General features: G+C 39.9%; 1 protein-coding gene across 1 annotated transcript; it reads right to left on the bottom strand.

Annotated features, from left to right (window-relative positions):
• Window positions 1–2,610: 2,610 nt before the first annotated feature.
• LOC104240917 (pentatricopeptide repeat-containing protein At4g14850-like) lies at window positions 2,611–7,086 on the bottom strand. The gene is made up of 3 exons (XM_009795822.2): window positions 3,738–7,086; window positions 2,801–2,903; window positions 2,611–2,691 (listed from the first exon to the last, which is right to left on the bottom strand). Exon 1 carries the CDS (start codon window positions 6,470–6,472, stop codon window positions 3,821–3,823), a length of 2,652 nt encoding a protein of 883 aa, XP_009794124.1. The 5' UTR covers window positions 6,473–7,086; the 3' UTR covers window positions 2,611–2,691; window positions 2,801–2,903; window positions 3,738–3,820.
• Window positions 7,087–16,061: the final 8,975 nt, after the last annotated feature.

Raw genomic sequence — 16,061 nt, 5'->3', positions numbered from 1 at the left:
TACACGGTGATCTAGAAGAGACAATCTATATGGATCAACCTGAAGGTTTCCTAGCTGAGGGAAAAGAAGATCACGTATGCCAACTAAAGAAGTCTTTGTATGGTTTGAAGCAATCCCCTAGACAGTGGTACAAGAGGTTTGATGCATTCATGACTACACATGAATTCTCAAGGAGTGCATTTGATAGTTGTGTGTATCACAAGAAGATGTCTGGTAACTCAATGATTTATTTACTGTTGTATGTTGATGATATGCTTATTGCTGCTAACAACATTACAGAGATAAATGCTTTGAAGAAACTATTGAGTAAGGAATTTGACATGAAGGATTTAGGAGCTGCAAAGAAAATCCTTGGTATGGAGATTTCAAGAGAAGACGATGTTGTACATCTTTCTCAGAAGAGGTATATTGAAAGGGTTCTCGAGAGATTCAATATGCAAACGTGCAAGCCTGTAAGTACACCATTAGCTCCTCATTTTAAACTTTCAGAGTCACAAATGCCTCAGTCCGAGGATGAGGTGGAGCATATGTCAAAGATTCCTTATGCCAGTGCAGTTGGTAGTATTATGTATGCTATGGTATGCACACGTCCAGATATTGCTCAATCTGTAAGTGTGGTAAGTAGATACATGTCCAACCCAGGAAAGAGGCATTGGGAAGCTGTCAAGTGGATATTGAGATATTTCAAAGGAGCTTCTGGTGTTGGTCTTACCTTTCGAAAAAGTGGTACAGGTATTTCAATTCTCGGTTATGTGGATTCTGACTATGCAGGAGATCTTGACAGAAGAAGGTCCACAACTGGATACATCTTTACCCTCGTTGGCAGTGCCGTCAGTTGGAAGTCGACTTTGCAGTCGATTGTCGCTTTGTCTACGACAGAAGCAGAATACATGGCAGCAGCGGAGGCGGTAAAGGAAGCTATCTGGTTGAAAAGTTTAGTAGCGGAATTGAGTTTGGTTCAGCTGGAATCAACTCTTAGATGTGATAGTCAGAGTGCTATTCATCTAATGAAAAATCAGAGATTTCATGAGCGCACTAAACACATTGATGTCAGATTTCATTTTATTCGAGATGTTATTGATGAGGGAACTATCAAGGTCGTGAAGGTTATCACAGATGATAATGCTGCAGACATGTTGACCAAGATAGTCCCGCTCGCTAAGTTTGCACACTGCAAGGACTTGGCGGGGGTGTGCATCAACTGATGCAACTCCGAAGAGAACAGTTGCTAGGTGGAGGTGGTATGTTCAACAATGGTTTGATTCTTCTTGTTTCTTACAACGGGGTTGCCCAGTAAGCTTAGAAGTTTTGGCCAGAGTTGTTCACACGCTCGAAACGCAAACCAAGGTGGAGATTGAAAATGTTGGTTTATGTTTAGTTAACAATGGCATGCTGAAAATGTTGGTTTATGTTTAGTCAACAATGGCATGCCAATTGGAAGAGTTGGTGGAAAGAGTTGGTGTGGATGCTAGGAGGAAGCTTCCTCCTTTGATGTCACCCATGACATCAAGAGGAGGTAGTTTGATGTCAGCAATGACATCAAGAGGAGGTCTTTACCTCTATAAATAGATGCACTCCTTCACTTGTAGAAATCATCCCAAAATAATACAATACATTGTAGTGAGTAGAGAGTTAAGAGAGAAATTCTCTTAAGTGTAATTGGGAAATCTCCCCTTCCTTTGTTAATATTAAAAGGACAATTGTTCTCTGGTGGACGTAGGATTATTTTGATCCGAACCACGTTAAATCTTGTGTTCTTTCTTTTACGTTTCCGCTAACAAACTGCATGGTTGTCGTGGCAAGAACCTGAAATTCCTTTAGGCCGACCAGGAAAAGAGACTGTAGGTGCATCAGCATGGTTGTTACTATGAATAGATGTAGAAGATAAGTGACTCGTTTTCTCCGTTCGAATCGCTTAGGACAATAACTTCTTCATCTCCTGAGGGTGCTGGTGAATTACGACCGTTGAAACAATATCTCGGGCCAAAATTTTGGGATATGGTTTCAAGCTCAAACCCATATGTTAGAAATGTCAAAGTTAACATCCCCATCCTGATTAACACTGGGATCTTCACCTTCCTTGCCGCTACCAGTGGCACTACTGCTCATGGCAATGATATCCTGAATCTGATTTTCAAAACTCTCTCTTACACTATTTTTATATGGCAATGTCTGCATATTTTCAGGTTTGCTAATTTCCCAAAAACCATTTCTGCTCTTCTTCAACCCAACTTTTAGTCCACTGTGGCTTTCAGAGCCTCCTGCCTGTTTAACATGCTTAAGAATTCCAGGCTTAATTTTTGGCACTATATCCTGAGATTCAATGAGATTCCCATCAGGTAAGTGCCACCGCCCTAGATCCCCAAGATTCCTTCGGTCGCCTTCTGTCTTTGCACGCCAAGAACCATTAGGTTTTACTTCAATCTCAGTCATTTCTTCTCCACAAGTTCGCAGCTACACCCGAAAAGCCGAAAAAGGAAACACAAATAAGAATAATGAGGTTAAAAGAGTTAAGATCACAAGCAACACCAGCAATACCTGGGAAGTGAATAATAAATGAGACCAACAAGGTTAAAACAATGTATGATAACAAGAAATAACTACCCATACCTGAGAAGTGATCCGATTAAAATATGGGTCTATAATCACATGCTCCACGGAGTAGTTCTTGAGACAGATAGGGCATTCCCACTACATCATATGAACAACATTTGTTACTAAATATATCAGCAGATACAAGAGACATATTTTTATCTGAATTAAGCTGATAGAAATTTTGATAAGGGTCCTAGATGCTTGCCTTCCTTGACCTTTGATTCATTTCAACAGACTTCAAGATCAAAGCAGCCCATATGCACACAAGGTTTGAATCTTCCGGCGACTTTCATTCTTGAACCACTCATCTGTAAATAGACGCAAACGAGAATGTCAAACAGTGGGATCCTTGTTGTGTCAAAAAGTGGTAAACATGCAACAAACCATCAAAGAAAATAAATCAAGCCAATGAAATTAAATTATTCAAATTAAAGACATCCTAGCCTCCCTTAAAAAAGGAACTTGTCACATGATAGCAAGAGGAGGTCGAAGTCCTTGACGAGTCAACAATACATCAATTTTATACCAAAAAAATAGTAGGAGGTGGAAGTCGTGCTGACTTTTTTTTTCTTTTGTGATAAATGAGAAATCCCCAAGGGCCAGCTGGAGCACAGTTCGGAACTTAGTGGATAATAGGTCCAGCCCTCTACCCTTCTCCAATTAAATACCAGACTTTTGTCTGTGGCAAGTTCTAACTCGTTGCATCTACCCCTCTAATATGCTTAAAAAATGTGCTACACAATTGCTCTGATCACATATGAAGAGACTTCTTGGTGTAAGCTACAGCCACTTTGCAACAGCACAAGCTCTCAGCTTGTATGTCTATCTCAAACCAAACGAAAATGGAAAGAGAGAGTCGGGGGGAATAAAAATCTATCCTATAAATAAGAATTCTTTATGAGTGACGTAACCATAGCATTTTAGCAGCTACTTAGGTGAAGATAGTGAAACTCATTTGGAGAATGCTCTATTTTAAGTATTAATCAGTTTCTTCTTTCGGCAACGAGACAAAATGAATACAGAGAAGAAGAGACTAACACCACAGAGAAAGTGGAGAAGAGATCATACAATAATTAAGCATGATAAAAACACCAAAAAGGGACAGCAAATAAAAGAGGAATACAACGTCGGCATTTGCTTACAGGGCATCGAAGATTGACTGGAATAAAATCAGCAACAACTTCAAGGTCTTGCAACCAAAGAGACAGTGGTCCACCTTCAAGTATCACCAGTAATCCCCACATGAACAAGAGCCATCTTTGAAATGGTGAAACCGGTTATTATCTCTAATAATGATCTCCCTAGAGACGATTTTACAAATGAATTTGAATGCTGTATGGCAGTCCAAACAAATCCGAAGGTTCTTCTTCACTCTAATAGGAGCACCAGGAGGTGTAGCAATCAGCCCAAATGCAACAGCTAGTTTCTCGCTGTGATAGGAGAGAAGAATCTCCTTTTGTTTCCTCTCTACATCATGGAGATCAGTATCTACCATAGGAACATAACCAGCTTTAGCCATTAGCTGTCCCAACTCCTCCAGTTTGGCATATATTTCATCACTTCGCGAATGGCTTCTGTCTCCCACTATAAATGTGTAAATACTATCTTTAATTTCAATCCAACTCATACCAGGTTCCTTTTTTACTCTACTGTCCTTCATCAGTCTTCTTACTTTTGCGACATCTCCCCACAACCCAACTGATGCATAAATATTTGCAAGAAGAACATGAGTGCCAGATTTCTCTGGTTGAAGATTAAAAAGCATCTCAGCAGCACGTTGCCCTACCTCTACATTCTTATGAATTCTTGCAGCACCCAGAAGTGCACCCCAGACAGATGCATTAGCTTCAAAAGGCATCTTATTTACGAGATCAATAGAGTCATCTAATTTTCCAGCTCGGCCCAGGACATCAATCATGCATGCATAATGCTCTTGAGTTGGTTCAATCCCAAACGAGTCTTTCATTGTTTCAAAATACTTCTTGGCTTCTTCAACTAACCCAGCATGGTTACATGCATAAAGAACACTAACTAATGTTATGTGATTGGGAGATACACCATCTTTCAGCATCTCACCAAATAAATGAAGTGCCTTTTTCGCATATCCATGTTGGGCAAGTCCTCCAATCATTGCAGACCATGAAACAATACCTTTTCTAGGAACCTCACTGAAAGCACAGTTAGCATCCTCTATACTTCCACACTTAGCATACATGTTAACTAGAGAGTTACCAGCAAACACATCTGACATGAACCCAAACTTCAACACATGAGCATGTATTTGTTTCCCCTGTTCATATGCTGATAGATTTGCACATGCATTTAGGAGAGAACTACAAACAAATGAGTCTGGCTTGAGACCCATGCCCTGTAGCTTCAGATATAGTTTCATGGCTTCTTCACCTCGACCAAGTAGAGCATAAGCTGTTATGAGAGAGGTAAAAGATGGCAAATCCGGAGTAGGGCACTCGTCAAAAATTGTAGCTGCATCATCCAGCTGGCTACATTTTCCATAAGAATCAACAAGACTGTTTATGACAAAGGTGTCACACTGAAATCCCAACTTCACAGAAAGTGCATGAACTTGTTTGCAGACGTTAGGAGCCTGCAAACCAGTAGCAGAGTTTAGGACGGCAAGTAAAGTTGTCTGATCAAATCCAATTCCTCGGGTGAATGTCTGAACAAAAAGGTCTAGACATGCATTGTCTGCCTCATTCTGTGAGCAACCAGAGATCATAGCATTCAACGCAATTAAGTCCTTCCCGGGCATCAGATCATAGATCAGCCTCGCGTCCTTGGTTAAATCGCACTTGCAATACATATCGATAAGGCCAACACTCACAAATGGATCCTGTATGATATCTTTCTTTATCAAAAGAGAGTGTAACCCTTGACCCAATCCAGGGAGCTCCAGTGCAGCACAAGCCTTGAGAGCACTCGACAATGTGAACATATTTGGCCAAATTCCTGACCTTCTCATCTGATTCAACATATCTATAGCCTGGTGGTGACATTTATGAAGAACACAACCAGCAATAATAGCATTCCACGAAACAATGTCAGGTACCACAATTTCATCAAAAACTGTAATGGCATCCTTAAGATTTCCCCCTTTAGCATACATGTCAACGAGTGCATTAGACGAGAAAGGATCAGAATCATAGCCAAGCTTCACCAAACACCCATGAATTTTCTTTCCTTGAACAATATCTCCTAACCCAGTACAAGCATTCAGTATGTTGGATAAACTATATTCATCGGGCCTGACTCCACTAACTATCATATCCCCAAACATGCACATCGCCTCGCTGAAAAAATCATTCTGTGTGTAACAAGAAAACAAAGCATTCCAAGAAACAACATTTCTTTCCGGGATTTCCTCAAACAACATCCTCGAGTCAAGAAGCTCGCTACATTTCGCGTACATAACAACCAAAGTATTCGCAACGAAAACATCAGACTCGAATCCGGTGACCACAACAATCCCATGAATCTGCTTACCCAAGAAAAGTTCCTTCCCAATAGAACATGCTTTAAGCACACTAGGAAAAGTGAACTCATTACATTTAAGACCCAAAGAATGCATTTTGAAGAAAGCCCAGATAGCATCTTTACCAAAACCATTCTTAGCATACCCAGAAATCAAAGATGACCAAGAAACTAAATCTGGTTCAGGACTTTCATCAAGCAGTTTCCATGCATAGTCAAAAGCGCCACATTTCGAATACAGATTAATTAAATGGTTTCTATGTTTGCTATCATTAGATAATCCAATTTTGGTTAAATGGGTTTGGATTTGAAGAACTGGGTTTAAAGACTTTGTTTGAGAAAGCTGTGAAAGTAGCTTTGTGTAGGAATGGCGCCAAAGGTTTGTCATGCTTTGAATCGAAAGCAATTTTCCAACTGGGTTAGGGATAATAAAACGAGGCTCCGGGACGGCTTGTCAGATTTGTTCATAATTCGTGAGAATAGCACGCAGACAACGAAGTCGTTGTAGTATAGTGGTAAGTATTCCTGCCTGTCACGCGGGTGACCCGGATTCGATCCCCATCAGCGGCGAATTTTTTGCAGATGCGGCTCATTTCTTAAGCAAGTAGGAACTGAGATTATTCAATTTCTTCCTTCTCCTCGCCTACAAATTAAAGCCCTAAAGATTCAAGCGCATATGTGTTTTCTGTGGCAAGAAACCCAGTTACCAGCTTGCTGCTGTGCAACTATTTGCCAACCAACTGATATCCTCAGTTCCTCACTTCTCACTACTTATTTAAGTTAAGAATTTCAATTGCAAATTGCTAAGAAATTGTAGGACTATTTAAAAATACCATTAATGTTGATAGTATTTAGAATTCTTATTAAGAGGAAATTGTAGGTCCCTAAAGTTCAATAGGAAAATGCTTTTGGGGTGATTTAAGATGACCAAGGAAACTGGAGTAAACTGGACTTTGGGATACACATGTGAAAAAAAAAAACTTACATAGATCTCATTATAAAACTATGGAAAATCAAATAAAGTATGAAAATAGCAAAAGAAAAGGGTTACAAAGAATTAAAATAGGAGGTGAATTGCCTACTTGCTATCAAGCTTATCAAAGAGTAGAATATACAATTAAAATCTCATTCTCTTAAGGTCATTATCGAGATTATAGATATTTTCTTTGTTAATAAGTAAAGGCTTTTATTAAAAAAAGTACATCGAGATTGTAGATATTTAAAGGGAGTGATCAAAGCTACTCTAGTACAAATTTGAAGAGTGGCAAATCAATGCGTGTATTTTCTAGCAAACGAAGGCCACAAACATGAAGAAGATTTGTTATTGCACAAATTATTTTTTGCAAGTTTCTGGACGGAGAAGAACATGAATCGAGAAAACTGTCAATTCTCCGAGAAATAATCTCTGAAATATTCTCATAACTTTCTGTTAAGTCTTTAATGTGTTTCAAGTGCGTTTTCAGATTTTGTAATTCACTTATATCAGAATCAGTTTTCATGGATATACATCATTGACGCTTTATAATTCGTACAAGTGTCATTGTGTGCCTAAGGTTAAATTTTTACTGTATGGAGCAAAAAGAAAAAGAGAAAACCTCTTGTGTTCGTATTGAGAATTTTGGAGCATCTCTTGTACCACCATATAATGTGTGTTAATGGCTTGTTTTGTTGCTCGGCGGACATCTGGAGCATGTTGCAATTCGCAATCCTAGTACAAGAGTAGCAAGATCTATTCCTCGTCTAAAAGAGGTTGCTGAAATGAGATACCCCAAGTATTTCTATTCAATAGGTTTTGAACCAGAAGAAAAGACTTATAAAGTTTTGATAACAGTTAATGATTCTTCAAGAAGCGTGTTTACAAGAAACTCAATTTTTACTTTAGGTATAGACAAGTCATGGGGAGAGATTAAAGGTATCCTGTACTTTTTTTACCATTAGAAACGGAGTTTACACGAGTGGAGTTATCTATATTGTTGACTTTTCTGGGAAATAATACATTCATATTAGCACTTGATGTTAAACTGAAAATTTTAGAATTATCACAGTCTTGACTACCTCATATCTCTTAGTGTATTCTCAAACGGGACAAAAATGACGGGCAAATTAGCACTCCTGAATTACAGGAATTGTTACTTATATAAATATGTATGTATGTAGTGTGTGTGTGAATTGTAGGGAAGTCAAAAAAACAAGAAGAATGGGAGAAACATATCATTGAAATTCGGGATTTTTTCCTAGTAATAATATAATAAAGACTTTATTACCAATTTTCTCTAGGTTTAGTAGTTTTTCCCAAATACCCTACTTTCTTTAACAATTTTTATACACAATTAGCATATTAACTTTCCAAGCCCGTACGTTTTTAATACTACCGTAAGAAATGTGTTCACTTACAAGCGATGTATCTGGGATTCATCTACCTCAAAATCCCTCAATCTCTGCCCATAATCTCCATCTCTTCTTTTTCCTACCACAAACGGAGCTGCGTAAAGCTATTCGTACTTGCTGTAATTTTCTGAAAATTTGCCTTGTCTAAAGGAATATTTTCCAAAAATATACTGATTTTCGTTTCCGTGTGTTTTTTCTCTTCTTTTAAAAGTGATCTCAAAAAGATATAAAAGGGATTTTGGCTTTTAAAGATATTCTGAAGAAGATATTGGTTTTCATTTCTAGGTTTTTTCTCCCCCTATTCTCTTGGTTCCGTGGGTGTTTGCGTGTTTTGCAGGTATCACTTTTGGGAGGTGCATGCGCACAAGCAGTAGAGTAGCATCTATATTGTCACGACCCAAATCGATGGGCCGCGACGAGTGCCTGAGTCCTACCTGTCAAACACCCCTAAGCATGCGTCTAGGATATGAACCTGTATAACATCTGTTGAATTACGAAAATAACGTACATGAAGGAAACCTGCCAACAAGGCATATGTACGTATACATGCAGAATACAGTAGGCGAGCTGGCAAGGCTGCTATAGACAACTATACATCCAATAACTGAAAGCTGACAAGGCTACATACAACCCAACTAGACATACTGTCTACGGACCTCTAATGGAAATATAAATGTACAAATATGGGAATGAGCCATGTCATACCCATATATATATAAACATATCGTACCAAAATCAAAAGCAGCTCTGGATCAAGTGGAGCATGCCAACTCTCGCTGATCAGGGATCCTAAGAAGGGGGACCGTCGGCTTGCCTACCTGCACCTGCGGGCATAAAACTCAGACCCCGTGAAATAGGGTATCAGTACTAAAAATGTACTGAGTATATAAGGCATAAAAATTAGTACGTAAAAGACATAGATGAAACATGAAATATAGAAACACGTCTTTAAATCTTAATAACTTTATAAATTCTAAAATATTTATAATGTCATGCACGTGCGTATAAATGTCATGTCATGCATAGGTATGGGTGTACATTATATCATCAAGCCATTGAGGGCATCCCATCATATCGTCTCGGCCATTGTGGCAACATCATCAACATATATCAATTGATCAGGTGGTGGTGCGTATATAACGTCGTAACCTTTTCCCATATCCCATATACATATATTTACATATAAATACGCGTATATAATGTCATCTGGTCATGGGTCAATGTACATGTATAAATGAATGACATGCATGAAAATATGTAATAATCTCAATATTCTTTCCGGATAACCTTTTTTCAGCTGCGTATTATTCTGAGACCCATGAACAGGAGATATAATAATATATCATATAGGGAATCAAGAATAAAGAGACTCCTAGTATTTCTATGAATAGAGTCGTTTATGAAACCGTGCGTTTGCTCGTTTCTTCTGTATAACTTGGATCATGTCAAAAAGAAAGAAGGGATGGCGTTAACATACCTGGAGTAAGGAAAACATCGTATAATATTCTTGAAGATTGCACCGTACTCTTTTGAAACCGCAAACTTTTGATGGAATTATGCTTGTTCCTTGAATTATTGAACGAAATGAAGTTCTGCTTCTGTAAAATATGGTGAACGAAAAGAATGAAGCTTCTGCTTCTTTGAATGTTGAACGAAATTTTTCTTGGATTTTTTTGAAATTTGAAACGAATTTTGCTTCTGATGCTACCGTTTTCCTTGAACTAGAATGGATATATCCAGAATGAGTTATCAATCTCTTATCCTAATTACAAGTCTTATTTGGTTATATATTCAATGAGCTCTTACATAGCCACATGGCATAATGACTAATGAGTCATTTTTTGGTCATGGTGGTCTTTTGCCACATTTTAGATGGGTCTAATTTATAAATTTTTATCCATTTATTAATTAACTGGGTAATGTCCTGTTACCCGATAATTAATTAATTACCCGCATAATTTAAAAATTATCTCGAATTACTTAAAATTCTATTTATTTTTAATATACTTTATACATCGTACAACTGTGGTCATATAGTACTTGCATGGCACTAGTCTATAATTATCGGGTATTATCGCTCGACTCGTATTTTATCCCAAATTGGCCACTTTCAACGAAACTCGTTTTCTTTAATTCGTATACCCGTTATCTTTCATGACACTTATTTATCGTTTGTTTTAAATAGCGTAGATACGTTAATCTTAAGATAATCTCATCCCCGATTCTGTGTCAATTAATTGAAGAAGAAACTTTTAACGTACGAAAATGCGAGGTGTAATATTCTTCCCCCCTTAGAAACATTCGGCCTCAAATGTTCAACTCCCCGTGATCTATATAACTTTGGCAGGGTCGCCTTTGTAACAACACCACTACCAACTCTCCCTATAGAAGCTTAATAATCCAACACTACACAGGACCACAATTATCAATAACGACAATGGCCTCACACGACCAATGACAATAACCAACAAAAGAATTTGTACACGTACCTTATGGTTATGATGCTTTAGTCGGACCCTTCTTTGGAGGAGGAGATAAGTAGGGATATCTAAACTTCATGTCTTCCTCGGCCTCCCAAGTCATTTATTCCACATTGTTGTTCCTCCAAAGTACTTTTACGGAGGCTACCTCCTTATTTCGCAGCTTGCGGATTTGTCGGTCTAGGATGGCAACCGGAATTTCTTTGTATGACAAGTCCTCTGTAATGTGTACATCATCCGTGGGCACCACTCGGGTAGAATCGTCAATGTACTTCCGTAACATAGATACGTGAAAAATCAGATGGACAGACTCCAATTCCGAGGGCAATTCTAACTCATAAGCTACTTGGCCCACTCTCCGAATGATCTTATAAGGCCCAATATACTGTGGGTTAAGTTTGCCTTTCTTGCCAAACCTCATCACACCTTTCATAGGTGACACCTTTAAGAATACCCAATCATCATCAACCCCGAACTTTAAAATCTCGTCGCCGCACGTCAGAATATGACTTCTGACGACTTTGAGCTGTCAACAGTCGATCCCGGATAAGCTTTACTTTTTCTATAGCTTGCTGAACCAGGTCTGGCCCATGTAACCTAGATTCTCCAACATCAAACCACCCTATATGTGACCTACACTTCCATTCGTAGAGGGCTTTGTATGGAGCCATCTGAATACTGGAATGGTAGCTATTATTATATGCGAACTCAATAAGCGGCAGATGATCATCCCAACTACCTTTGAAGTCTATTACACAAGCTCGTAACCTATTCTCCAACGTCTGAATAGTACGTTTATCTTGTCCGTCTGTCTGGGGATGAAATGTTGTACTAAGACTTACTTGAGTCCCCAGTCTCTTTTGGAAGGACCTCCAGAAGTTAGCTGTAAATTGAGATCCTCTATCTGAGATAATAGATACATGGACACCATGCAGACGTACTATCTCCTTAATATAAAGCCTTGCATAATCCTCTGAGGAATATATAGTTCTAACAGGCAGAAAATGGGCTAACTTTGTAAGCCTATCAATAACCACCCATATCGAATCAAACTTACATTGGGTACGGGGTAAGCCTACGATGAAGTCCATATTAATTACTTCCCATTTCCAAGTCGGAATTTCCATAGCTTGCAATAACCCACCAGGTTTTTGATGCTCAATCTTAACATGCTGACAGTTAGGACACTGAGCAACAAACTCTACTATATCATTTTTCATTCCGTCCCACCAATGCACTTCCTTGATATCATGATACATCTTTGTCGCTCCTGGATGGACAGAATAACAAGAATAGTGAATTTCTCCTATCACGTGCCGACGCAGCCTTGCAATGTTAAGCACGTATAATTGCGCTCGATATCTGAGGACCCCATCTTCTGTAATTCCAAATGGTGTCTTCTCCTTCTAAAGGGTAGTATCCCTATAATGAACTAACACAGGATCCTGGTACTGGCGTTCTTTTACTTCAGTTACTAAAGAGTATGTTGTCGTATCCTGAATAGTAATTCCAATATCACCTGAGACCAGTAACCGAACTCCAAGACTAGCTAGCTGATGAACCTCATGGGCTATTCCCCTCTTTTCTGGCTGTAAATATGACAGGCTACCTATAGATCTACAACTGAGGGCGTCGGCTACTACGTTGGCCTTCCCCGGATGGTATAAAATATCAACGTCATAGTCTTTAAGTAGCTCCAACCATCTTCTTTGACGTAGATTTAATTCCTTTTGCTTGAAGATGTATTGGAGGCTCTTATGATCTGTATAGATATCAACATGAACATCATACAAGTAGTGCCTCCACATTTTAGTGCATGAATCACCGCAGCTAACTCTAAATCGTGGGTCGGGTAGTTCTTCTCGTGCTTTCTAGTTGTCTAGAAGCATAAGCCACAACATTACCATGTTTCATCAGCACACAACCCAACCTAACTCCTGAAGCGTCACAATAGATAACGTAACCATCGGTCCCTTCTGGAAGCGTTAGAACCGGTGCTGATATTAATCTGTCCTTTAATGCCCGGAAACTCCCTTTGCAAGCATCAGTCCATTGAAACTTTGCTCCCTTCTGAGTCAACTTTGTCAAAGGTGCTGAAAGGGAAGAAAATCCCTCTACAAATGTCCTGTAATAACCTGTCAAACCAAGAAAGTTATGAACCTTCGTCGTGTTGTGGGTCTAGGCCAAGTCTTCATTGCCTCAATCTTTTGTGTATCCACACGGATGCCTTCACCCGAAATGATATGCCCAAAGAAAGCTACAGAGTTTAACCAGAATTCACATTCATAGAACTTTGCATGCAACTTCCCTTCTTGTAGAGCTCTGAGCACAGTACGCAAATGATCTGCATGTTCAGCCTCTGAACAAGAATACACCAATAGATCGTCGATAAATACAATTATTAACAGATCTAAAACGGGCCTGAACACACGGTTCATCAAATCCATGAATACCGCTGGGGCATTGGTTAAACTGAACGACATAACCCAAAACTCAAAGTGCCATATCTAGTCCTAAATGTTGTCTTCGGAATATCTTCATCCTTAACCCTTACCTGATGGCACCCGGACCTCAAGTCTCTTTTTGAAAAACACTGGGCACCTTGTAACTGATCAAATAAATCATCAGTCCTCGGGAATGGGTACTTATTCTTGATCATTACCTTATTCAACTTTCTATAATCAATACACATCCGTAAGGAACCATCTTTCTTCCTTACAAATAACACAGGTGCTCCCCACGGGGATGTACTAGGTTTGATAAAGCCTTTTTCAAGCAAGTCCCTTAGTTGTTCCTTTAACTCTTTCAGCTCCGCGGGGGCCATTCTATAGGGAGGAATAGATATTGGATGAGTATCTGGTAGTAGGTCAATGGCAAACTTAATTTCTCGTTCTGGCGGAAGACCTAGAAGCTCATCGGGAAACTCATTAACCATAGGGATGGACTGTACGGTTGGTGACTCCACTTTCACATCCTGAACCCGAACTAAGTGATAAATACAACTCTTTCTGATCATCTTTCTTGCCTTGAGATAGGAAATGAATCTACCTCTCGGCAACGCCGTATTACCTTTCCACTCCAAAACAGGCTCCCCTGGAAATTGAAATCGGACTATCTTTGCTCTACAATCAATGTTGGCATGACAAGAAGCCAACCAATCCATACCCATTATAACATCAAATTCTACGATATCTAACTCGATTAAGTTTGCTATGGTAGATCGACCATGAATTACTATTATACAACCCCTATAAACTTGCTTAGCTATCACCAAGTCCCCAACAGGGGTAGACACCTCAAAAGGTTTAACCAATTCAGGTTTTATTTCAAACTTACTAGCAACCAACGGAGTAACGTATGATAAGGTAGAACCTGGGTCAATCAGTGCATATACATCATAAGAGGAGACTAATAATATACCTGTAACAACATCAGGCAATGACTCCTAGTCTTGTCGCCTTGCCAATGCATAAATGCGATTTTGAGGATTGCTCAAGCTAGATGCTCCGCCTCTAACTCTACCACGACTCATTGGTGCTTGTGGACCTTTCCAGGGGGCGTAGTAATGATGACGAGCCAGCTACAGATCCAGCTGGCTGAACTACACTTGCATCACCTCTCATCAGACAATCCCTCATAATGTGGCCCGAATAACCAAAAGTATAACAAATACCTAATCCCATACGACACTGCCCAGTATGCTACTTACCACATTGAGCACATCGTGGCAAGTGCGGCCTCATCTGATTTGACTCTCCCTTATATTGAGAATATGAGGCCCTCAAGTTCTGACCAGACCTTGAATATGAGGAACGATCAAATATCTTACCGCCAATTGAGGGCACGCGCTAGCCGATGGCTGGGCTGGATACCTCGGGTACTGTTGCCTCTAGCCACCTTAAAACTCACCAGAAGGACCCGAAGATGTCGCTCTCTTATTCTGGGCCCTATCATGCTCACGATCGGCCCTCTATTTCTGTTTACGCTCCTCTACACCCTGAGTGTATTCCTAAATATGAGAGATATCCATGTCTGGCTAAAGTGAGACTGACATACAATCGTTAAGCAAGTGAGGCTCTAATCCCATCATGAACCAGTGAACCCAATCCTCTATCTTAGATACAATAGTGGGAGCATACCTAGCCAACGAATCAAACTGAAGATTGTACTCCCGAACACTCATGTTACCCTACCGAAGGGTCAAGAACCTATCAAATCTGTCCCGTCTAAGCTCTAGGGGAAGATAATGACGAAGAAAAGCTTCTGTAAACTCCTGCCATACTGCTGGAGGGGCATCCTCAGCTCTGGACAATTCCCAAGACTCGTACCAATTAATTGCAACATCTCGAAGTCTATAGGAAGCAAGCTCAACTGACTCAGTCGTAGTGGCCTTCATTACCCGTAACATCCTCTGCACTCTATCAATAAATACTTAAGGTCCTCACTCGGATCTGCCCCAGTGAATACCAGAGGGTCAAAATTAATGAAGCCACAAACCCTCACACTCACGGACCTATCTGCCTGACCAATACCTACTTCCTGATGCCGAGCCTTTGCGGCTACTAATCGGGTCAATAACTGAATAGCATCTCTCATCTCCTAACCCGGTGTATCTGGCTGAGGTGCTAAATGCATAGGGGCAGGTGCTGGAGTTAGTGCCCCTCGGAGCTCTTCTGGAAAGGGCGGGGTATGTAAGGTCTGAGATGGAACCTCACTATGAGACTCACCCCGAGCCTTGGTAACTCGTGGTGCTCGACTAGTAGTCTCACCAGCCACGGACTTTCCCTTCTGGGCGGTCGTATTCTTTGGAGGCATCGCTAAAAATATAACATATTGTTAGGAACATGAATTCTTGTATCGCATTATCTGAGATAAAAAGAGAGGATAACATCCTATATGTCCTGTAGCCTCCTATTTATAAGTGTGGTGCAAAACACACCCATAAACAAGACTCTACTAGACACGGTTTGTAGACAATCCTAGGACAAAACTGCTCTGATACCACTTTTGTCACGACCCAAACCGATGGGCTGCAACGGGTGCTTGAGTCCTACCTGTCAAACACCCCTAAGCATGCATCTAGGATATGAACCTGTATAACATCTGTTG

Source organism: Nicotiana sylvestris, chromosome 5, assembly GCF_000393655.2.
Source record: "Nicotiana sylvestris chromosome 5, ASM39365v2, whole genome shotgun sequence".
In the NCBI taxonomy this organism is placed as follows: Eukaryota; Viridiplantae; Streptophyta; class Magnoliopsida; order Solanales; family Solanaceae; genus Nicotiana; species Nicotiana sylvestris.
The sequence above is the reverse complement of the archived record's forward strand: the minus strand, read 5'-3'. Positions and strand labels throughout refer to the sequence as shown.

Bases quoted from the DNA above. Each gene is read 5' to 3' on its own strand.
- LOC104240917 (XM_009795822.2), bottom strand. From the start codon at position 6,472: ATGACAAACCTTTGGCGCCATTCCTACACAAAGCTACTTTCACAGCTT.